General features: G+C 42.7%; 6 protein-coding genes across 6 annotated transcripts; 1 reads left to right on the top strand and 5 right to left on the bottom strand.

Annotated features, from left to right (window-relative positions):
- Nucleotides 1-3,232: 3,232 nt before the first annotated feature.
- On the bottom strand, nucleotides 3,233-3,588 carry SCP_0903590 (hypothetical protein; the record flags this gene model as incomplete). The annotated part of the gene is made up of 2 exons (XM_027761592.1): nucleotides 3,233-3,302; nucleotides 3,353-3,588. The coding sequence occupies 2 exons, from the start codon at nucleotides 3,586-3,588 to the stop codon at nucleotides 3,233-3,235; spliced, it is 306 nt and encodes a 101-aa protein (XP_027617393.1).
- Nucleotides 3,589-4,128: 540 nt separating this feature from the next.
- On the bottom strand, nucleotides 4,129-4,536 carry SCP_0903580 (hypothetical protein; the record flags this gene model as incomplete). Its single annotated transcript, XM_027761591.1, has 1 exon — nucleotides 4,129-4,536. The coding sequence occupies one exon, from the start codon at nucleotides 4,534-4,536 to the stop codon at nucleotides 4,129-4,131; it is 408 nt and encodes a 135-aa protein (XP_027617392.1).
- A 132-nt stretch (nucleotides 4,537-4,668) lies between these two features.
- SCP_0903570 (hypothetical protein) lies at nucleotides 4,669-5,005 on the bottom strand (the record flags this gene model as incomplete). Its single annotated transcript, XM_027761590.1, has 3 exons — nucleotides 4,669-4,808; nucleotides 4,855-4,924; nucleotides 4,979-5,005. The coding sequence occupies 3 exons, from the start codon at nucleotides 5,003-5,005 to the stop codon at nucleotides 4,669-4,671; spliced, it is 237 nt and encodes a 78-aa protein (XP_027617391.1).
- Nucleotides 5,006-6,635: 1,630 nt separating this feature from the next.
- SCP_0903560 (hypothetical protein) lies at nucleotides 6,636-7,022 on the top strand (the record flags this gene model as incomplete). Its single annotated transcript, XM_027761589.1, has 1 exon — nucleotides 6,636-7,022. One exon carries the CDS (start codon nucleotides 6,636-6,638, stop codon nucleotides 7,020-7,022), a length of 387 nt encoding a protein of 128 aa, XP_027617390.1.
- Nucleotides 7,023-19,390: 12,368 nt separating this feature from the next.
- SCP_0903550 (hypothetical protein) lies at nucleotides 19,391-20,100 on the bottom strand (the record flags this gene model as incomplete). The annotated part of the gene is made up of 3 exons (XM_027761588.1): nucleotides 19,391-19,590; nucleotides 19,654-19,918; nucleotides 19,975-20,100. 3 exons carry the CDS (start codon nucleotides 20,098-20,100, stop codon nucleotides 19,391-19,393), a joined length of 591 nt encoding a protein of 196 aa, XP_027617389.1.
- A 2,105-nt stretch (nucleotides 20,101-22,205) lies between these two features.
- SCP_0903540 (Cytochrome c1, heme protein, mitochondrial) lies at nucleotides 22,206-23,535 on the bottom strand (the record flags this gene model as incomplete). The annotated part of the gene is made up of 7 exons (XM_027761587.1): nucleotides 22,206-22,237; nucleotides 22,285-22,470; nucleotides 22,531-22,678; nucleotides 22,734-23,031; nucleotides 23,092-23,288; nucleotides 23,345-23,392; nucleotides 23,443-23,535. 7 exons carry the CDS (start codon nucleotides 23,533-23,535, stop codon nucleotides 22,206-22,208), a joined length of 1,002 nt encoding a protein of 333 aa, XP_027617388.1.
- Between the last annotated feature and the right edge of the window lie 13 nt (nucleotides 23,536-23,548).

The raw sequence follows: 23,548 nt of genomic DNA, 5'->3' as shown, positions 1-23,548 counted from the left end.
TACGAAGCAATTGTTCTTATACAGGATGAGCCCTAGAGGGCACTTAGACCGTAACACGGTTTTCCCCAAACTGTGGGAATAGTTTTTGACTACAAATTTTGTATGTGTGACCTAAGGTTAGGGCTGAGTTTGTAGGAATGCCATAAGGGTTAGGGTTAAGCTCCATCTATAAATGTTCTAACAGCTACTTACTCAACTACAATGTAACTACAGGCAGACATTCAAAAAAAGTTGTATTGAAAACCAATGTGACTTGTACAAAGCACTGTTAACAGATGGGTGGCTGGAGCACTTAGATTAGATAATAGATACTAGTCAGGTATTCAGGTGCTTCAACAGTTGCAGTTGACCTCAGACTATTGCACAAGCAGCAACAGATGGCGCAGTGGCGATGATAAAATTCTCTTCCAGTCTGAGCTACTGTAAAGTCTCTACAAACACATACTAGGTGACATTTTAAACTATTGTAAAGCCTTTACAACACAAACTAGATGACATATCAGAATATTATAAACTATTGTAAAAGCCTTTACAACACAAACTAGATGACATATCAGAATATTATAACATCCTTACAAACTGATACTAGAGGGTGTACTTTATACCACTTTGTAGGCTACTGTAAAGCCCTCGTGAGCCAATACTAGGCCAATGGCCTGCCGGATTTCGAACATGTGTTATAAGCAGTGGCCACCGGCTATAGAACAGCTACATCTCACAGCTACATGGTTGTTGCACTCGCTGTATGCCAGCACCTCCGATGCCACTACCTCACCACCTTGCCATTATGTTACATCCTGTCCTTGGTCACACCTGGTCCTGCCAGTTGGCCGGTTTGGATCCTTGAGGTCACAGGTCACACCCTCCACCGTGTTGATCGAAAATGTATAGTAAGATGTTGCGGTATATGGACCATTATATTAGTACTCACAGAAATCTCTTTACCATTCATCTCATTGTTGATGTGATTTGACACTTGGGTGACATTATGCAGTGGTATGACTGTCGTCAGTTAACATACTGTAATATAAAATGAATTAAACTGGGTCAGTCTGAGAAAAGAAGTAAGAACAATGAATACAGAGACACACTGGACAATCCATAGGTCTACATTGACCTACATTATACCACAAACATGGGAAGATGGTCAAACCTACATTCCATGCCCAGATAAATGTAGTGAAGGGAGTTTGGGGTCAGGTAGAGAAGGAAAGCCAGGAGGACAAAGAACTCACCTAAATGAACAACCTGGGGCTTGATCTGCTGCTATTCCAATGTGTAATGATGGGCAAGGCAGCCATTCTAAAGTACAGCCCTTGGTTGGAAGCCTAGAATATAATTTCGATTTAATTGTCTGGCTCACAGAAAATAAGTGAATACAGGGACACACCGGACAATCCAGAGGTTTATATTCATCTACATTATCCCTAAAACATGGGAAGAAGGTCAAATCTACAATCCATGCTCAGATAAATGCAGTATAGAGAGTTTGGGGTCAGGAAGAGGAGGAGAGCTAGGAGGATGAAAAACTCACCTAAATGGACAAACGAGGGCTTGATCTGGAACTATTCCAATGTACAATAATGGGTTAAGCAGCCGTTCTAAAGTACCGCCCTTGGTTGGAAGCCTAGAATATAATTTCGATTTAATTGTCTGGCTCACAGAAAATAAGTGAGAACAGTGAATACAGGGACACACCAGACAATCCAGAGGGCTATATTCATCTACATTATCCCTAAAACATGGGAAAAAGGTCAAACCAACAGTCCATGCTCAGATAAATGCTGTAAAGAGAGTTTGGGAAAATAAGTGAGAACAGTGAATACAGGGACACACCAGACAATCCAGAGGGCTATATTCATCTACATTATCCCTAAAACATGGGAAGAAGGTCAAACCAACAGTCCATGCTCAGGTAAATGCTGTAAAGAGAGTTTGGGGTCAGGAAGAGAAGAAAGGCTAGGAGGATGAAGAGCTTACACCGGAGATGGGGACTAATATCTAAGTTCCTTACATTGTGAGAACATCCGGCCTAACATTGTACATGTATGACAGCCCATATGTAGCTCCGATGGTCGAAAATATGTTTACAATGTAAGACCCGATGTCTGGGCATGTGATACCCAAATCACACATTGATAATGTGTGATATTGTGACATATACAATGTTCACAAATGACTATGTTACCATATAACATTCGTCCGAAAATTTTAGGTCTCGTTTGGTATGTCCGGTGGGAAGAAATTCTGATCGGCATTATGCCTTTCAGGGCAGACAACAGATTAAATATTGAACTAGTATAAGGGCGACAGAAAGTTACAATGTATGATCATTTGACATTTGACATTGGAGTCTATATATGAGGTGAGATGTCAGGGCCTCAAACCCTCGGCCTAATATTCAAACTGTAAGGAGGTCAGACACCCATAGCACCGCTAAGCAGCTTGATGAGTGGCACACTCGATGGCCGCTTAGTGGTTATTGGATCGCCAAGTGTACCGCTCGGCAGCTTTTCAACTGGTCGTGGGAGATCGCACAAGCACAAGCACAAGTTCGGTCAAAGGAAGTTCATTAACTGTATATAATGAGAAAGCGGCAAATGACAGGACATCGACAAACAGTGCAGGATGCAACGATGAGGGGCAAGGGACAGGAACAGCACGTAAAATTACGAGAAAACCACTTATTTGCACACAAGCTGGGCCAAGTCATCCCTATGCACCCTAAGCATCCTGCTGCCTTCTTCCAGTACTAGAGCAAGCGGGTCTGCCATGCCCTGCATCATTTTGCCATACGCTCTGAAGTTGGGGCCACACTTACACACAATCACATAACCGCCAGGGCCTGGTCACAATATGGCGAGGTCTTGGAGAGAGACATCAGCATATTCCAGCTTTCGCGTCCAGTATTCACATCACACCTTGCCATCCACTGGGGAGGCTCCCTTCACCATGGTCATCAGCTTGTCTCAGAGTTGACTGGCTGTGCACATGAACTTGAAGCGATAACTATGGAATGCAGGTGCCACAATCCATCCATTGGGTCCTGATATAAATTCAGTGGACATTTTGTGTTGATGATGAGGCTACACACCATTAGGTTCAACTGAAGATGTCGATCCATCAGGTCCTAATGTGGATTTAGCGGATGCTCGGTAGTGGCAGCGCGGTTATGCACCATCAAGTTCCACCAAATACGCCCACACCGAATCTGTGTCGTGTGACGCGGGTTCTAATTCGTGGCCCAATGAGGTTGAGGCCGCTCAGGGAGCAGACCACGCTTCGCCGTGTCGATGTTGCCCCTGCAATGAGGCAGTTAGATATGACCAGAACTACAAGTAATGAATCTTACCTTTCTTCTGACCGGAACGCGATCTCGGGCTTTCGGAACAAGAGGACACCCCTCAAGGTTAAAAGCTTGGCTTCAAGCTCAACCTCATAATCGCCATGGTATGTGACGTTTCGCAATGTGCCCACAAATCCCTTCAAAGGGCCTTTGATGACATGCACCGCTTGCCTGATGTCAGAATTCTGGTGGTCAGAATGCTTGAGGGCAAGCTCCATCTCCACCTCTTCCTCCATTTGCATCTCAGAGCATGAGGGGCACTGCTCTCCCAGCCTTGATACTGTCTCTGTCAGCCGTATCGAGGTCCATTCCACCTCAGACTCTGTGAGTAAGAGATCTCAGGGTAACACATGATGCTATATCAAGTTTTGAGCATCGATAATGTCGCAGGTGGTGGGACATATCTCAGAGGTTTCCAACACAGAAGAAGTATGAAAGACTCCCATTATTGGGTTTCTAGTTCGCTGAGAAAAGTTCAGTACTTGGAAGCATTGTCATACGTAGAACGTACATGCTGAGGGAAGTTTTGCTATTAAGAATTGCAATTGCATGAGAAGTGCACAATGTACCTCGACTTTGTTTGCGTGAACAATCGTGACATCGAAATCATCCACGGCAATCACTTGCCCTTCCAAGCCCGCATGGAGGCCCATCTTAACTTTGACCGCATCGCCAACTGCCCAAAGGGGGTGTAACTGAGTTACAGGTAGCACGAGAGATGAAAGTTCATCATCCAACTTCTCATGGTAGAGATTGGTTAGCATAGCCTGTCCATTAATGACTCAATGCACGACACCAATGAGGCCGCATTGCTCGCCTTGTATAATGATCACATGCGTGCCTGCAGCTGGTTCGAAGTCACCACAGAATAGAATGAGCTTCACTATTGCTGTCTTTGGTATGAATTTCGCCGCATTAAAGACGAATATGTCATTTTGAGTTGCATGGAAGTCAAAAGTCACCCAGTCCAAAGTGAGTTCAAGCTGCAGGAGGCCGCCTTTGAACTTCTTGCCCTTGAGAATATGTATCAGCTGATCACCTTCACTTTCTGTCACAGCCTCTCTGAACAACTCCTTCAGTAATGCTGGTGGCATTGGTTGCTGAGAAGTTCTTCCGTGCTGCCGCTTTTTTGTAGTAGCCAAGCATGGAACCACCCAGATGCAGAGGAGAGAGTCCTCTTGCGACTCCATGAAGGCCACATTGTGCTTATATGTACCACGCGAGATGCACACCCAAGGAGAGAGGAAACCATTTTCCGTGGCTTGAAGGTGGATTCCATCGAGGGCAAGAGAGACGACTGCGCCACCCAACTGTGAGGCCCGCTATGCACATCTAGCCGCCATGTCTCTCTCCGTAATAGACCAGGCCATGGGTTCTGCCTCAGCAGCATCATTGCCGACACATGCATTATCAAGACGCACCCGAGCTTGTTGAGTGCATTGGACGTCGGCGAGCAACTTGGCTGGAAAGCTGTAAGATATATCCAATAATGCAGCTGAGACACTTACCCAGTTCCTCCTCCTCCTCCTCCTCCTCCTCTTCATTGTTGACGATAACCTCAATATCCAAGTATGTGTTCTTGGCATTCCATGCATGAGGATTGAAAATGTAAGAACTGACTGCAGTACTTACCACTTTCTGCGCACGCTTTGAAGACATGGCAGCATCAGTGGTACTGAGAGGTCGGGATAGTGTCTGTTAGATTTGAGCAATCGTATCTTATGAGACGTCGCTTGGAGTACACGAGGCTTTGACCATGAGGCGTTCATCACAACACGCGCAATGTCCTTCAATGTCATAGTGCTGGTGATGAGGTGTCACCGAGAAGATTTCCGATGTAGTGGCTGCTCCTGCAGTTGTGCATGAGCATGCACAAGTGCCGCATTCTCCTATACATTGAGAAACATGTCAGTATAGCTTAGCTACACTGCCCTTCATCCATATTGTGCACATACATCATTGCCAGCCTGTCAGCCTATCAACCTCAGCATGTACAATTGACCTGGTGCAATCTGGCTGTAAGTGCTTGCACGGGTGCATTAATGTCAACAGTCTTCATAAATTTTTACATGTAAGGTAATCAATAACTAAATCGGCTGCAATTTGATGGTATCCCACTCTGGTATGCAACCGGTGCAAAAGGGTGATGAAACAAACTGTCCGCACAAAGTCATTCTCTGTGAGGCAGCTTGGCTACCTGTACTATAGCTAAAGATAACGAGGACTCCACAAGAATAAATAACAATGAAACTACAAAAGAGAGTGAACTATACACTACAACATTACTAAAGGCTCCAGGCCACATAGTGAATGACAAGCGCTACGGCCAAGAGATGGTGGAACGAGAACAAGAGGAAAAATATGCCCATTCCACCTCCAGCGGAGCTTTGACGCATCCCATTGCTTTGTCCCACGCAAATAAGGCAGCCACACATCACGGGCCGCTTGTCATGAGCCACTTCTCAGCCTCTGTTTGTCTCGCACAAATAGACCGCATGCGCCATCTGACCGCTGTCCAGAATTTGGGCGCCTTCTTCCTTGCCTTCGAATTTCCATCATCCCTGCAATATCGACCAGTTCTTCCATCACCGTGTCTGCCTCCTCCTCGTCACCCATGCCCTCCTTGCCATTGTTGTTGTCGATGCTATCGCCCTCTTCCACTCCAGTGCCATCATCACTGCCCTTTTCCTCGCCCACATCGATGCCCTGAGGGCTTCCTCATAACACCCTCTTCCGCGCAGGTGCCCTCTTCCTCGCTGAGCTGCTCTCGTGCATGCCGCCATGCCTGTTTGAATTAGGGGCCGATAGTATACATTGTATTCGGGTTTGTACCAAACATAAACATAAGAACCGTGAAAATGCACCATTAATTGGCGCCTGAGCCGCTAGACTGAACCCACAGGCCAATATTTTTACTTGAAAGCCCAGAATGGCTGAGCGTACCATGTGAGTGCTCTACGCACATCGCTTACATGAATTCCATGCTGACGCTGTGCTTCTCGTTGACTTCCGTGACAGGTATTCGTGGAACCATCCAGCATGATGCTTCTAATCCCAGGTATGTTGCCTTTATATATCCTGCCTGCTGCTGCCAGGCTGATAACGCGAACCCATCACCATCCATCCTGGATTTCGCTGTCCACGCTACTCCCTCAGAATTTCGAAATGTCGCCTGCAAACATGTCAGACAAGGTGGATGCGGAAGTTTGCTGTCCACATTTCAGTTGCTGACATTACTCGCCTACGGGTCTCCGTGTCCCTGGTCCAATGTCCAAAATCTAGTACCGAGATGGACGCGGCGAGCACATCCCATCCGCCTTCATCGGACATGCGCACATCCTTACTGGAGGAGATCGAGGACCTGAAGTGTGAACAACAAAAATTAATGCAGCTGATCCTTATCTTAGAGAAGGATGTGAAGACCATGGAGCTCCGAGTCGAACAGTCAGAACGACGTGCAGTTCATGTTCGAGAGTTTGCAGAGGCTACAGCCGACCTGGCTACGCTGGTCCGCGCCGAGCGAGGATCATTGAGCACCCCTCCCCCTCCCCCTTATGGTGCATATGTGGATCAAAATCCTATTGATGACACGTGGATTCACTATTCCCAGGTGCCTGAGCTGCTTGCAGGGGGCATTGGTTTCACTGTTCATGTCATGTACCTCGCTCAATATTAATGTATCTTGTGCTCCGTTTGTGGACGGAGAATTATCTCTAGTCCTTCCGTTAGGCGGGCACCTGCGAAGGCTGCAAAGGTCACGTGTGAGACTCGACAGGATAAGTATAGACCATAAAGGATGTCATCGATTCATTCTGGTCAACACATTCTTGATCCTCGGAGAGGCAAATATTGCATCTTCTCCTGAGAATTGACTAAGAATAGTGTGAAGCACTGCTCCACGATTGATGGTAGAAAACTTTAGTGATTCAATAGCATTTTTATCCAGTCCATGCAAAGGATTGCTATTATTTGCAGTCCACTGTGAATGTTGCTCGGTGTTGAGTATGTAGTCTGCTGCCGCAATCTTTGGTAGGATCAGAACATGAGATATCAGTTCTAAAAAGTAATTGGCAGCCTCCCGGAGCACTGAAGCTACAGTGATCCTTTTTCGCAGAGAAGGTAGCTTGACTTTCCCATTTCCAAGTCCAGATAGCAGACCATATAGATCTTTTGGAACGTTCAGAGGAAAAGATTCAACAGGTGTGGCAGAGGATTGCACATTTGCCTCCTCATTTCTTGGGTTCTTGCGATCACATTGAGTCTTTAAAGAGCTCATGTGCTGCTCCACATATTGATATATGTGCTTGACAATAGAATGGAAGGCAGGATACAAATGTTTGAAGCGAGCGTCACCTTCTTGGACATAGCGTTCAAAGAGATATTGCTCATATCTGGCCCGACGTCAGAATACCAGTGATAGATGACAATATATGCTTGGCTAGTGGCCCACAGCATTGCCTCCGCTTGTTGAAGCTGAGGAAGCGAACAGACCATTTGAGAAAGCTGCTTCAGCACGACAAGTGCACCTGCTCCTGTCCAACCACCCTCTGGCAATGCAGCAATCTGGTCATTGAGATCACCTTGAGAAGTGAGAGCAGATAACCATTGTTTGGCATCCAAGATGACATTCAAGCTCAGCCTGCTATGATTTGCATGAACTTGCACAAGTTCCTCGCTCAGGCTCTGCACACCAAAGAGATCACAGAAAATCCCAACCAATGCAGGAATTGTTTACCTCTTAGATGGTGGCGCTATATCCTCATCAACTGTTGTCTCGAGTATTTTGTCAACTTGCTGAATTTCTGGCATGTCATCCATCTCTTCTTGCCCCTGCTGCAATGACATTGTGTCCTGCATGAGCACTGTGAACAAATTTCAGATAATTTGTAAAACTATACATAGTATGTGAAATACATACTTTGCCATATCTTCATCAGACACCCATGAATCATATTCAGTAGGATAATGCTGCCAATGCACTAGCCAGGTGTTTTCTATCTCCTGTAAATGTGTTAGGACATCGACAGAATAATCACACAGTCTTACATTATGACCAATGACTTCTTCTACTTCATACTCGCCACTCTCTTGTATATCCTGGTTTTCATGATTTCCTTCAACTGACAGTGGGTACTCATCTGACTGATTTGATATTGTAGAGTCCATACTTGGACAAAATCGCCTTTCATGTAGTGATTGTGAAGATCCTGGATCCTTTTGTGCATTGGAAGATTGGGCTGAAACCCTTCCAGAAAAGATGCTAAATTGTGGTCATGTCTTCCGAATGATGGTGGATGTTGGAGTAGAAACGATAGATGTAGCAGTTTCTGCTGCAGTCATAAGTGCCTATAATGCTGCATTGGCTTCTGGATCTTGATTCTCCTGAAAGTTCTGCCTGATAATCTGTGCATACTTGTTGTCTTGTCTGGATAGCCACATTGCATATTTCTCTGTAGTATTGAAGTGTCGCTGCACACGAGCTCATATATCAGCTACCATCTCCTGACTTGTGTGAAGTGGGCCATTGCTTCGCATGGCAATAACAATTCCTGAAAGACTTTAAGGAGATCTTAGAGATTGTCCCAATTATAATTTTTCAGATATTTCAGATATTTCATAAGTTCTAAAGCATGTAGTCTTAGTTTAAATTTGCTTAGGGTATACCTTACAATATTTCTACTAGTAAAGATGATAAAAATTGTTATTCTGTAATTTTTATAGTTTCTATATCAAACGTTTCTAGTCCTTAAGATTTATTATCAGAAAAATTTAGACTTTCTAGTGTTGGAACTATATCATTGGAAGCCTTATAATACATTACCTTGAATGCTGTCTTCTTACTCCAGTACTATCTAGTAACCAGATTACATAAGTCTATTATCTCTATAACTTTTAGTAAAAGACCTATAATAGTCTGGTCTAGTAGTATTTAATTATTAACTAGTAAAGATTTGATAATAATTTAGCATGTCACCTATACAACTTAATGCAAAAAGTTATGCTTAAAAGTGTTATAATATGGCTTGTAAAAATGGATACTAGAAAGTGTCATACTTTTACCAATAATTACTATATAAAAAGTCAATAAATGCTAAAAAGATGAAAAAGTATAGTAAAAAATAAGATCAGAAAGGACTGAGCATATTACTAATAATTGCATATAAAACAATAATGATCTTCTTTCCAAGACACTTTTCAATTACTTGTAGTCAACTTATAGCCACTTAAGGACAGCCATTACAAAATTTGTATCTAAATCTTACCCCTAGTCTTAATTTAGACGTGTCTCACACATGAAATTTTATAATCAAAATGTGTTCCCTTAGAGAAAATTACTTGCTTGGAGTGGGCCAATGCTAACGCATGGCAAGGATGATTCCTGATTTTAATATCTATTAGGCCTACACTTCTGATACATGTGTTTAGTCTTTTTTACACTCATCATTCAAAAGTATTACAGTTGTATATTTTTATAATTAAACATTCATTTTGCTACATTATAATCTAATACAGTCATGCTTTGACATATACTACAACAGAACTAATCTTTGATCTACACTTTGTCAGCGCTGTTGAATCCATACTTTCTATTTGTCCCTCTAGTATACAAGTCTGCCCAGTTGTAACCCCATCATTAAACCAGACACTTCCAGTTTTTGTAATGATATCTAAGATGTAGACCTGAGTATTATTAAAATCTATGCATAAAATAGTGCAGATACTCTTTTAAATTAAGGAAGCCTGAGTAAAACTGGCTGAGATATCTCAGTTTTGGATTAGAATGCTCAGCCTAAAGTGTAGAAAAATCGTAAAAATGCCAGTTAAATTGTAGAATTACCCTATAATGCACCTAAACATCCAACATAGGCGCCTTATTTATTACATGCAGTGCACATTTGTTTTTCCCGGAAAAAACAAGCAGAAGTGAGAGAAAACAGAGAAAATGGATTGTAGCACTGCAGGAAATAATGCTGATGTTCTGACAGTAACACCATCAGATTTGGCTCAAAAATCCGGTCAGAATGCCTACCGGGTTTATCAAAATCCGAGTAGAATTGAGTGAGCTACAAGCCCTGCAAGTTTGGCTGAAAGTGTGGGAACCAGCTGCTAGAGACTTGCCTAAATTGATTAAGGTTTTGAGCGGACAACGAAAAAAGTGTCGATGCGATCCAAAAAATCGAGCGCATCGACACTTTTTTCGTTCTCAGCGCTCTGGTGGCTGAATAATTACTACATGCAGCAAATTGTTCAAAGTCAGCACTTCTGTTTAAAGAGCCATTCACCCGGTATACCTGGGACCACTATAGAGCTTGGCTTCAAGGTTATTAGCTTCATTAGTAACTGTTGTAGGGCAGCTTTTAAGCACTACAAGCTCGGACTTTTGGTATAAGTACAGGTTATGACAACAATGGTAACAGGTCTTGCAAGTCTGAGCTATTGTAAGGTCTCTACAAACCCATACTAGGTGGCATTTCAGACTATTGTAAGGCCTTTACAAACACAAACTAGATGACATATCTAAACATTATGAGGCCCTTACAAACTGATACTAGAGGGTGTACTAGAATTCAATAAACAGTATAATAAGGCATTGTAGGAGGCTTACTAAACATTACTATACAACATGCTAGGAGCCAATATATGACTTTGTAGGCTACTGTAAGGCCCTTACCAACTGATACTAGGTGGTATACTAGACTATTGTAAGCATCATATAAACTGACACTAGGTGATATATCTAACTATTGTAGGTTACTAGTTACAAAGTGACATCAGATGACATGTTCAGACTATTGTAAGCTCATTACAAATCGATACTAAAGAGTATATTAGGACCCAGTGTAATAGACTATTGTTGACTTGCTGAATGCTACTAGACAATATACTAAGAGTCAGTAGGCGACTTTGTAGACTGTTATCAATGTATAGTGGGACATTGTAGGACACTTACTACACATTATCAGATGGCATACTAGGAGTTAGTAGATAATATAATAACAATTTATTGTATACATTTTTTGCAGTGATCCTTGTAGGCACATTAGTAACAGTTTCTAGCATCATTTTTTGTAGTGATTCTTATAGGTACATTTGTAACAGCCTCTAGTGTCATTTTTTGTAGTGATTCTTATAGGCACGTTGGTAACATTTTTTGTAGTGATTCTTATAAATACATTTGTAACAGTTTCTAGGGTCATTTTTTGTAGTGATTCTTATAAACACGTTTATAACATTTTCTAGTGTCATTTTTTGTAGTGGTTCTTGTACGCACGTTGGTAACATCTTATATAGTGATTCTTATAAACACATCTGTAACAGTTTTCAGCGTCATTTTTTGTAATGATTCTTATAAATACATTTGTAACAGTTTCTAGGGTCATTTTTTGTAGTGATTCTTATAAACACATTTGTAATAGCTTCTAGTGTCATTTTTGTAGTGATTCTTATAGGCACATTTGTAACACTTTCTAGGGTCATTTTTTGTAGTGGTTCTTATAGGCACATTGGTAACATTTTTTGTAGTGATTCTTACAAACATATTTGTAACAGTTTCTAGGGTCATTTTTTGTTGTGATTTTTATAGGCACGTTGGTAACCTTTTTTGTAGTGATTCATATAGGCATGTTGGTAACATTTTTCAGTGTCATTTTTTGAAGTAGGCTGTTATATAGGATACTACATCATTTAGTAAAGATAATTAGATATGTCATCAGGCATGGTAAGGTTCTTAAAAACTTATACTAATTACACTTTTATAATATTATATAGTCATTACACACATATACTAGCCAACCTTTTTAGCCCTCAATGTCCCATCACTTGTAAGAATGATTCTCTTTGTTTCTCAAGAATTGTAACTTCAAAGGCTCCTGACTTTCCGGATTTGGGCAAGTGTATTTTGAGGTTAGAAATCTCAAAAAAAGACAGAAAAAAGCGAAAAAATTAGAGGCATGGTCCAAATAATCATGGGTACCTTTAGTAAGTCAGTTTCCAAATTAGGAAACTGACTAAGCAGGTCTTCTAGTGCTACTTAGGTCTCTTTTTCGGTTTTAATTCAATAATGATGGTTACAATGCATTAAACACAGTACAACACTGCATAAAATATAATTTTAATGTTCCCTAAGATAGAGCTGTTATCTATTATCTAATCTAAAGTGCTGCAGCCATGCATCTGTAGTTGCGCTGGTTTTCAATACAACAGTTTTGAATGTTCATCTATACTCAACTTGTAGTTGGGCAAGAAGAGCCATTAGAATGTTTGTAGCTAAGTTCTATCTCTGAGATTTTCCCACAGTTTGGGGAAAAGTGCGTCACGGTTCACCTCAGCCTCCAAAGGCCCACTGCTTATAAGAACGATTCTCTTCGTACCTCAGGAATCGTAACAATGTGTCGAGGTTGTATTGTGAGTGCATGCAATAGTATAAATATGACACATACTAAGCAGAAACCTAGAGATGTGGAGGCAAAGAGGCCAAAGCCAAAGTCAATTTCTTATGAACGATACCAGAAGATCATGCTGCAAGACACATTGATTAAGCTTCTTGAAGGTGAATAACATAATTATCTGTTTCACTGAATGAACTACTAACAATTAACCAGAAGAGCTAGGATGGGAGACATGAATGGTTCTGTAACGATGGAGAGGAGGGAATGTGGCACTGTTGTTGTAGATTATTTGTGCAAGTCGCGTTGGTTTTCGCTACAATTACTTTGAAAGACCGACTGTATGCAACATGTAGTATAGTAAGAACAGGGACTACAAAGTTTGTAGTTAAACCCTAGACCTAACTCAGGACTAGGTGTAGCCTATGCATACAAATTTGTATTGAAAAGTTGTTCCCACGCATAGGGGCCATTTCATCTGTCCCTCAAGATCTGGCGGAAGCCCTATCCCATAAAGAACGATTCCTTCGTACCTCAGGAATCGTAATACTGAGCAGAGACCAAGAAAGAGACGCAGAGGTGAGTGAATGCCGTCAGGTGCGCATCACATGATGGTCAAAATCTTGAGAATGTGTCAAGTACAATGTAGCATTGAGAATCCAAGATAGCATAGAGACCAATTGAAGTGAAATATTGCACTGAGGATGTTGCGGGGCATGCTGAAAACCAGAGTTGGAAGCATCAGTTAGGGTCAGTCCCAGACAATAGAGCATGGTGGCCCAAATGTCGAATGAAGCTTACTACCAAATCTCGGAGGAACTTAGACACACAATGTCCATGTGATATATTGATGCGATCTCAGAACATTGTCAAGCCTTCAAATATATCTCTAAGCTATGCTACAACCTCACTCAATCCTTCAAGCTCAGAATTGGTACACTATTTAGCCCATCTATCGCGACAACCTCAGCTTGGTTTGGTGGTGTACAATCACTTTGAAAGACCGCCTGTATGCAAGATATAGTAGAGTAAGAACAGGCACTACAAAGTTTGTAGTTAAACCCTAGACCTAACCCAGGACTAGGTGCAGCCCATGCATACAAATTTGTATTGAAATGTCGTTCTCACACATAGGGGCACTTGGACATGTCCCTCAGAATCTGGCGAAAGCCCTATCCTATAAAGAACAATTACTTTGTACCTCAGAAATTGTGATTATGAGATTCAGTGGAAGAAGCAAATAGAAGAAGTTGTAACTCAACACGATGTTGCAGCATGAACCATCAATGCAGATGAATCAATAGGCACTGTCGAGAGCATGGAATCTCTACTTCATTGCGAAAGTAGTAATGATGCCAACGTGTCTCGAGAGGTGATCGAGTTTGCTGAATCTGCCCTATTGCCCACAAATATCAACTTTCTTTTAGAGGATCAAAGACGAGCTTATGACATTATTGTCGACCATCTTGATCGTACGTTGCAATCATTTAAACAGGAGCAGTTGCTGATGCAGATACATGGTGAAGGCGAAACAGGAAAGTCTAGAGTTATTCAAACAGTCTCTGAAGCCTTCGCATTGAGAGGAGTTTGGTACTTATTACTGAAATCCACCTACACAGGAATAGCAGCTTCGCTCGGAAAAACGACTCACAATATTGGTGTGATTTCTGTTCGGAATAAAGTTCTCACTGCGAAAAGCAGAAAGAAGCTGGAAGGAATATGACGAACATGTGAATACCTGGTTATCAATGAGATATCTGTGCTTAGTTGACAGTTTTTTGCCCAGTTGTCTCGACATGCCTCGATAGCAAAAACGGGGCAAGAGGCAGATGACATTGCTTTTGGCGGAATCAATGTCGTACTGTGTGGCGACTTTCATCAATTTTCACCTGTAGCTATGAAGAAAAATGCACCACTCTACTATCCAATCTCTCTGTCTGATTCTCCTGACTTCCAAGTCAGTCGAAGGCTGTACGAACAATTCAATTGAGTTGTAATACTATGCGAACAAGTACGCATCACTGATCCTATATGGATGGATTTCTTGCAGCAACTTTGTTCCGGCAGGGCAGACGAGGAGCACTACTATAAAGTCTGGTCCTGACAAATCCTGACTCTTCGACCATGGACTTCACAAAGTCCCCCTGGAAAGATGCATGCTTGATTACTCCTCGACATTCTGTACGAGAAGCATGGAATTCAGCATGTGTCAGGAAGCATTGCATCGAAACAGGTTTTTGGATTTTTTGTCACCTAAGCCATGCACTGAGATAGAAAATCTAGGAGCTTGACTCTTTATCTGTCCAGCATTGGACACCATAGGTCGACACAAGTGACCACTCTTTACGGGAACGATATCAACTGTCAATCAGAAAAACAAACAAGAAGAATTGCGAAGAGAAAGGAGGTCTGCCGGAAATCGTCAAGTTAGCCGTGGGCATGAAAGTAATGGTAACAATGAACATAAATACAGACATTGACATCGCCAATGGCAGCAGAGGAACAATTGTTGACATGATTCTTGATGAAAATGAACCACCACTAGGATGAAATCCTATCATTCAGTTGCGATGTCCACCGGCATACATCCTCATGAAACTGAATAGTGCACACCGTATTCAACTCCCAGGACTGTCGCAAGGGGTAGTTCCGATAGAACTCATTGTCAAATCTTTTTATATTGATGGCGACACTGCCGATTCTACTTCAAATTAGTAACTCGCCTGCAATTCATGATAACAGGTGCATATGCATTCACCGATTTTCATGCACAAGGCCAGACATTGTCGTACGTCATAATCGACATCACCCCACCACCCACAGGTGGAAGCCTAACACTCTTCAATGTGTATATTGCCTTATCATGGAGTTCCGGTCAAGAAACCATTCGCATCTTGTGCGACCTCAATCCTACGATTCTCAGCAAGCCAATAAATGAAAACCTAGCTCGAGAAGATGCTCAACTCATACAGCTCAATGAAAATATGAAAGCATGGTGAAAATGTTGCACGTACACATAAATCATCAGACATCTTCATTCACAGTCACTATTTTCCGGTGCTTGTTAATATCATGCCTAATTATGTATCCTAGTAGTCAAATTGCTTACTACACACATACTGATACATCGAGAACATATTTAACATCAATATTCAACGACCCTCAGCGAGGTACATCTAAATGCACGGTTTTCTGTCAGATTATATACATAAGAGCCAACACCTATATGAATATTTGCATATCCTACCTGATAGTGATGAAGGTTGTCAGTGAACCAGAACATGAACCAATCAGTTCCCCATGTTTGTCTTATTATGTCTACGGTAACGTTCAAGGAACTGAATGTATGCACTTTGCATTTATCTCAAATTAGTCTCAAATCAGTGACATATACAGAGGCAAACACAAATCATGTTCCACATGTTCCGTGGGTCCAATAACATCTTTGAGTGTAACCAAATAACACATATCACACATTTCAATGATTCGCGCAATTATTGAGTGGAGATACCCTGAGACATGAAGTGGAATTATAGTGTTCATGGTCAATGTCAGTACAGTGATACTCCATGCACGACATAATACAGATGATGTTACTATCACTTGGCCAACACCACTTTCATCAGCCAATCACAATTCTCACAGGTATAGTAGGTCTTACATACTGCTGCGGAACTTTCAGGAGTGGAGAGACCTCTCTGCGCTTAGTAATTTTTCGGTTTTTTTCTGCATTTTAATAAGATTTCTGACCTCAAAATACACTTGTCCAAATTGGGAAAGTCAGGAGCCTCTAAAATTATGATTCCTGTGAAGTGAAGAGCATTATTTTTATAAGTGATGGAACTTTCAGAGATAAAAAGGTTACCTAGTATAAGTGTGTAATGACCATAAAAAGTATTGTAATGATGTCTACAATTCTCATATTGAAAAATGATATAAGAAGAGATTACAAATGTGCCTATAAGAATTACTACAAAAAATGACACTAGAAACTGTTACAAATGTTGTATAAGAATCAGTACAAAACATTGACACGAGAAACTGTTACCAACGTGCCTATAAGAACTACCACAAAAAATTACACTAGAAACTGTTCCTAATGGGCCTGTAAGAATCACTCTACAAAATGTTACCAATGCACCTATAAGAATCACTACAAAAAATGACACTAGAAACTGTTACATATGTGCCTATAAGAATCACTACAAAAAATGACACTAGAAACTGTTACAAATGTACTATAAGAATCACTACAAAAAATGGCACTAGAAACTATTACAAATGTCCTATAAGAATCACTGCAAAAAATGGCACTAGAAACTGTTGCAAACATGCCTATAAGAATCACTACAAAAAATAGTATGTTATCTAATTGTGTCTACTAAGTGTCCTACAATATTCTGTGATACTCCATAGTGTAAGTTTAGAAAGGCCTTATAATAGTTTACAAAGCCATCTACTGACTCTGAGTATATTGTGTAGTAATATTCAGTGAGTCAACAATAACCTATTATGCCAGCTCCTAATAGCTCTTTAGTATTAGTTTGTAATGAGTTTAGAATAGTCTGAAAATGTCACCTGGTATCACTTTGTAAGATGCTTACAATAGTTGATAAGGGCCTTACAATACCCTACAAAGTGTTATATTGACTCCTAGTGTGTCTAGTAATGTTTAGTAAGCCTTCTACACTGCCTTATTATGCCATTTATTGAATTCTAGTACACCCTCTAATTTTGATGAACCAAGTAGACATTCTGACTGTATTTTCAGCCAAATCTGATGGTGTCACTCTCAGAACATCATAATCACTTTCTGCAGTGCTACAACCTATTTTCTCTGTTTTCTCTTACTCCTGCTTGTTTCTTCAATGTGTACTGCATGTAATAAAGAAGCCACCCTATCTAACATGTACATGTACATTATAAGGTTATTCCACAATTTAACTGGCATTTTTACAATTTTGTTACATTTAGGCTAAGCATTCTGATTCAAAACTGAGGTATCTCAGCCAGTTTTACTCAGATTTACTTGGTTTAAGAGAGTATTCTGAACTATGTTATGCATAGATTTTAATACTACTGATGTCTACATCTTAGAATTACTGTGTGCTTCCCTCATTTCACTAACTATAATGCACCAACCTCTGGTGACTGCTGGAAAAAGCACATGATAGTCAAGTTGGTGAAAGGCTCATCCTACAAAGAATAACTCCTTTGTACCCCAGGAATTGTAACTACTAATGACTATACATCAGACAAATATAATGTGTTCCTTAAAGTTAGAAGAGCAAAGGTAGATCTCAACATCACTGTCAAATTGATATATAGAAGCAGCTAAAGAAGATAAAGTAAGTGAGAATATATATTATTTTATTCTCATAAAAATGCATACTAAATTTGCTGCCCAGAGATGCCATTGAATGGATAACCAGATGAATATAAAGTAAAGAAAAGTGCAAGAAGAGTGAGTTGTGAGGGCGAACAGATAAAATAATGATCTTATCAGCTATGTTGGGCAATGTTTGGCCAAGTCATGCCAATTTTCAATACAAAATTTCACAGTCCGACTGAATGCAAATTGTAGACAAGTAAGCAGAGTAGTAAGTAACTTTGTTACCAGAGTGGACCCTAACCCTAGGTGTCCCATACAAATTTTGTATTGAAATTTCATTCTCACGGCTTCTTGGGGTGGTTTCTCGTCACACCCAGGGTCTAACTAGAATGATTCCTTCATACCTCAGTCATCGTAACCACCTGCTTTCCCCCATATCAGCTCTCGCATATACTTCTGTTATCACAGTAGATCCACATACAATACTGTATCATTACGACCACTCCAGCGTCAGGTGTGACATGTCATGAGAATTTTCAGTCTGACATCGCGGCGGGCAGCTCGGAGATGTGTGACATTTTGACCTAATGGTGTCGCAGGCAGCGAAAAATGTGTGTAGGAGGCCCAGAAAGCTACCGGCGAGGATGGGGACCGTGTTATGCGTGACAGCTGGAGTGGTCGTAATGATACAGTACATTACTTCCTTTCTCATCATATTTTAGAGGAATACAGTCACATCTAATTTCTGTCTCAGTTTGATTCCTACGTTGCCATACTGCATGCCCTGGACAGGGTTCCACTGATGCACTACCAGCAACACTCGAGGACAGAACAAAAATGAGGTATATTCTTTGTTGATGCATACAGAATGGTCTGGTAAGTAATGAGCAGTACTAAATATGTATCAGAGCGCATATCTTTTATTGATGTGTACAGAACGGTCTGGAGCAATAACAAAGGAAGGAATATCAACCATTCTCAGGAAAGTCCAAGCTGTAACCCAAGTATAATACTCATGTTCACTTGGATGATACAAAGAGACTCTCACTTTACTTGCAAGGAGCAAGTTTGAGGCTTGCAGGAAATTTGAGATCCTTCAGTGATATTTGAGATAAGGCCAATGAATTTTTCATTGCTGCAATCACTCTGGTGTGAAATCATGAAAATGAGTTTTGATGGAGATGTGGTCACATGCATTGGACATTTACAGCCATTTGCTATGGGGAGGCGCAACGCTGAAGGGACGCATAGCGCGCTGAGGTGGGAATCACATCCGCGAAGCAGTCTCACATTTTGGAGATATCACAGGGTGCTACACAATGGACCCTAGTCGGACAGCAATTGGAAGCTGGTTATCGGAGGAGGGAATGCTACGAGCCCGAATGCTACTTCTAACTCCTCGACTACGATCTGCAACCGTCTCAAAGTACCATCCGCCAACTCACATCTACCGGTGATTCCGCGCATGACATCGTACAGTTCGCGGGCCACATTGCGCAATGTCTCAACCCGAAGGCGCAAGGTTCCTGATGGTAATAAAAAGCTGAGGAACACAATTCTGGGAAAATAGGGACAGGAAGACCGCACACCAATGTCAGGGAGACCATCTGGTGGGTGCCCTAAACCAAAGTCCTCGCGGACAGCAGGGTCGTCATACAGAACGCGGGCAGTCAAACCATGAGGAATGACGGCAGGAAGGTGGTCCACAATCCAAGGTATCATCCAATGACCACCTTCTATAGTGCGAGCTGTCGCAAGGTGTATCTCCACTTGGACCAGGACAGGGATATCACGCGGAAGGGGTAGGATAATCCCCACGCTGACTGCCTCAGACTGGGCTTGGACCATGAAGACCTGAGGGATGTGTGAGGGTCGGACAGCGAAGGAATGCATAATCGTGGGAGCCTCACTAGCAGGACGTGCATCCGGACTGCCCATGCTTTCCACAGGATCAGATCGATGGGCTCGGTAAAGATCTCAATGCGAAGAAGAGCTTCCACGAGAGTGTATTTGCGAAGGATGATGCTGGCGTCCATGGATGGGAGATTGAGTTCAGGATGGGAGATATGCCTCCGAGGCAGGCAGGTGCTTATTAGGCGCTCGGGCAGGACTGGTGATGGACGACCCCTCGGATTGAGTAGAAGCGTGTGGGGACGAGATTGCAAGATATGGTGTAATGGGCAGTGGTTCAGCAGAGCGATTGTTAAGCAGATGCGGGCAGTATCGGGAGGGCAGGAAAGGTCAGGACCAGTTTAAGTATAAGGGCAGGAGAAGAGGTCGGGGAGAACCCACCACCCCGGAAGGTACGCGCGAAAGCCTCATTCACATTCCCATCCCATCCAGTTAGTGCGTCTTTGGGCAGTCTTCCATTTGTGCATTTTCTGGGCAGTCTTGTGTTTCCCCATTTCAGTGTTCTTCTTAAAGCAGTGCGATTTTACTCCGAAGCGTTTCCAGCAATTATTGCGACTACAGAGATTTTCCTAGCTACGCTTTCGGGCTACCCACCACATATCTCTGAAATAGACTCTGCTCCTTCACCGCATCTCAGACCCCAAGCGGACTTGATTCTGCTTGTACTCCACCTTTCCGGCTTGCGACGGAACAACAATCTCGTCAACGCCTCTAAGGCCCACGGACACTTAGTCAGCAGCACGCCACAGAAAAAGTGACCCACCGCATTCTACCGTGCTTGCGACTACCTGTGCTTGAAACTAAGCTGAAATATGTACTCCTATGAGATTATATGGCCTTGGATATAATCTATGACTATATACTGTATACTACCCCTCATCAGTCTTGCATCTCTGTTCAGCATCAAGCTGACTCGAGGCTGGCAAGCCCAACATTTTCTATTTTCCTGTGTACATCCCAGAGCATCTAATTGTGATGTTGTTTTTCACTTTTTCTAAGTGATTTGATGTTTGAGGTCATCCATTCATGTGGTATGCATACAGGAAATGTAATAAATTCAGGTGTGAGAATCATAAGGGCCCGGCAGGACATTAGAGAGCCATAAATTCATGTTAAATCTGCAATTCATACTCAGCAGCAGGTTATGATCTGACACACAGGGAGGCTCATATACTTGGGGGAGCACGAGCACGAGCATTGCTGCGAGTGCACGCATGCTTTCCCACACGTCCGGTGCATTTGTGGTGCGGACTCCCTACTTCCAGTGCTTCACCTCGCATGTGGTTTGGAGCTTCAGTGCTTGCTCAGTACGATTAATTTTAGTGAGAACAAATGTTCTGTATTGTATTTACTAGGGAATGGACAACACAGAATTTCAATTATTCTGATATTTGCCCCACTACATGGAGGAAAAGCACTTCTCCTCTTCATTTTTTTGTAATTTGTGTTGTCCATTCCCTAGTAAATGCTATAAAGCTTCAATCCCATGCAAAAAACCCATTTTATTGGACGTGTGGAAAGTGAAAAACCACATGTGAGCAGTAGGTCACCTTTTCTGCCATCCGCCACTGAACGTAAACATGTACAAATGAAAATTCGCTCGCAGGCGTTGCGCCTCCCCATTTGCTAATTGGTAGGTGGCTGCTAAAAATGATCACATGGTTGGCTAAGGGCAAAACCTGGAATCAGCATCAGCCCCATCCAGGCACTTGAGCAGCAAGCAGTGCACTTCACCCGGCACTATGGTGAGGCATCGTAAGAGAAAGTACCCAGCCACCAGAGCCAAAGAAAGCCAAATATCATCAGTTCTTCTGAATATTAATTTCGGTGTCCGACCAGGCATGATATTTTTCGGCACCTGCCTAACAATTAGCAAATTGCTGTAAAATGAATTGACCTCATTCGTTCTCATTATATGACACAGGCTGTAATTGCTCGCATTGGATGCAAATTGCTCGCATTTGGCTCAATTTTCACCGGTCTGACGCATCAAGTCAGTCAAGCACTTTGACTCAAACTGACGCATCAACTTATTCTTGCCAACGCTGGTTGACATTAGTCTCACGCAGTGTACGGAGGTCAAGAAATAGTCAAGTCTGCAAAAATCTTACATCGGGTATGAGCGTCAGTACAAGTTCTCTGCCAGGTTATAACGCATTGCTATTCTCGGCTGAACGCGTGTCTACGACAAACATCCTTGCCCAGGAATTCACGCCTGCGCTCGCAAGCACTAATGAGTCTTATCTGCCGGTGGATGATAGACTAGAACAAGCGTGAGACCGTGAAATGGTTGATGATTCGATACTCACCGATCTTCCTAGTTTTGACGGGAATCCACTTGAATCGCTTGACATACAGGCTCACGGCGGTCAACGCTGAGAAAAGGATAACGGCCTTGAGGCCAATCTTCTTCCGCTCATCGTGTTCAGGCTCGGCAGCCCAGTTCAAGAACGTGACAACGTCCTTCGCCATTTGTGAGGTCGTTGCAGGGGTACCTGTATCACGGAACCCATGTCACTGAATGAATGAATGAATGAATTAGGGACATGTCGCACCATCGTCATACTCAAGTATACCATCGAACAACAGACGGGCCATGGCAATAGCATTACCGGGAAAATAAGGATTGTAGTTCATGCCCTCACGGATGTCGAACCCGGCCGGAGGATCTCTATAACCAGTAAGAAGAGAAAAGATGTAATCCTGAGGTGGCGTCATCAATATACGAACGACGAGAGAACAATGTAAACCGTCCTACCGCACCACCATGACGAGCCTTCACAATCAAACTTAGATCAGGAGGCAGCGCCCCACCGTTACTAGCACGAGCAGCTTCCTCATTGGGATACGGGGGAGGCATATAGTCGGACAGCTTTCCAGGTCTCTGAAACATTTCACCCTCGTCGTTTGGGCCATCTTCGTACTCAACAGCCTCGGCCATAGCTTTCGTTTCATCCACATTATGGGAAACGCCTACCAGATTGCGCCAAGCAATTCGGTCCAGTGAGTGACAAGCAGCGCAGACTTCACGATACACCTGGTATCCTCTGCGAATGCTATAGTCGAAAACATGAGACAACCGCCTTGTCACGGGACCGCGGACCGTGGACATTTACCTCGCATGGTCGAACGTATCGAGTAAGCCTGCGTGGGGCCACGGGTAATGCGGAGGGTGGAGACCGTCTTCTGCGGGAGAGTTGGCGTACACTTCGCCTATGAAAGGTAAAGTGCCGTAGAGGCTACTGTACCAGGCCACCGATCCAATGGTCAACAAAGTCGCAGAGGCTAACGTGACAGGGGAACCGATAAAAGACTGAGAAAAAAAGAAAATCAATGTTCTGCAACAATGAACGCGTTAACGGCGCGTACCTCGAACGCAGACGTAGACGCAGAATTCGTAGAGGCAAAACGGACATGCTGGAGACAAGATGAGTTTTTGAGCGGATCTGGCAGGTGAATGGACACACCGGTGAGACACGCAGGCGCGCGGCAGACCTCGCAGAAGTTCCTGCAATGGGCCCGACGTTCTTGAGGGCACCCACAGACAGCCTGGATAGCATTTTGGCGGGGGAC

This window comes from Sparassis crispa (genome assembly GCF_003851025.1).
Source record: "Sparassis crispa DNA, contig_000008F, whole genome shotgun sequence".
Lineage (NCBI taxonomy): Eukaryota > Fungi > Basidiomycota > Agaricomycetes > Polyporales > Sparassidaceae > Sparassis > Sparassis crispa.
Note: the sequence above shows the minus strand (reverse complement) of the source record. Positions and strands in the feature narration are given on the sequence as shown.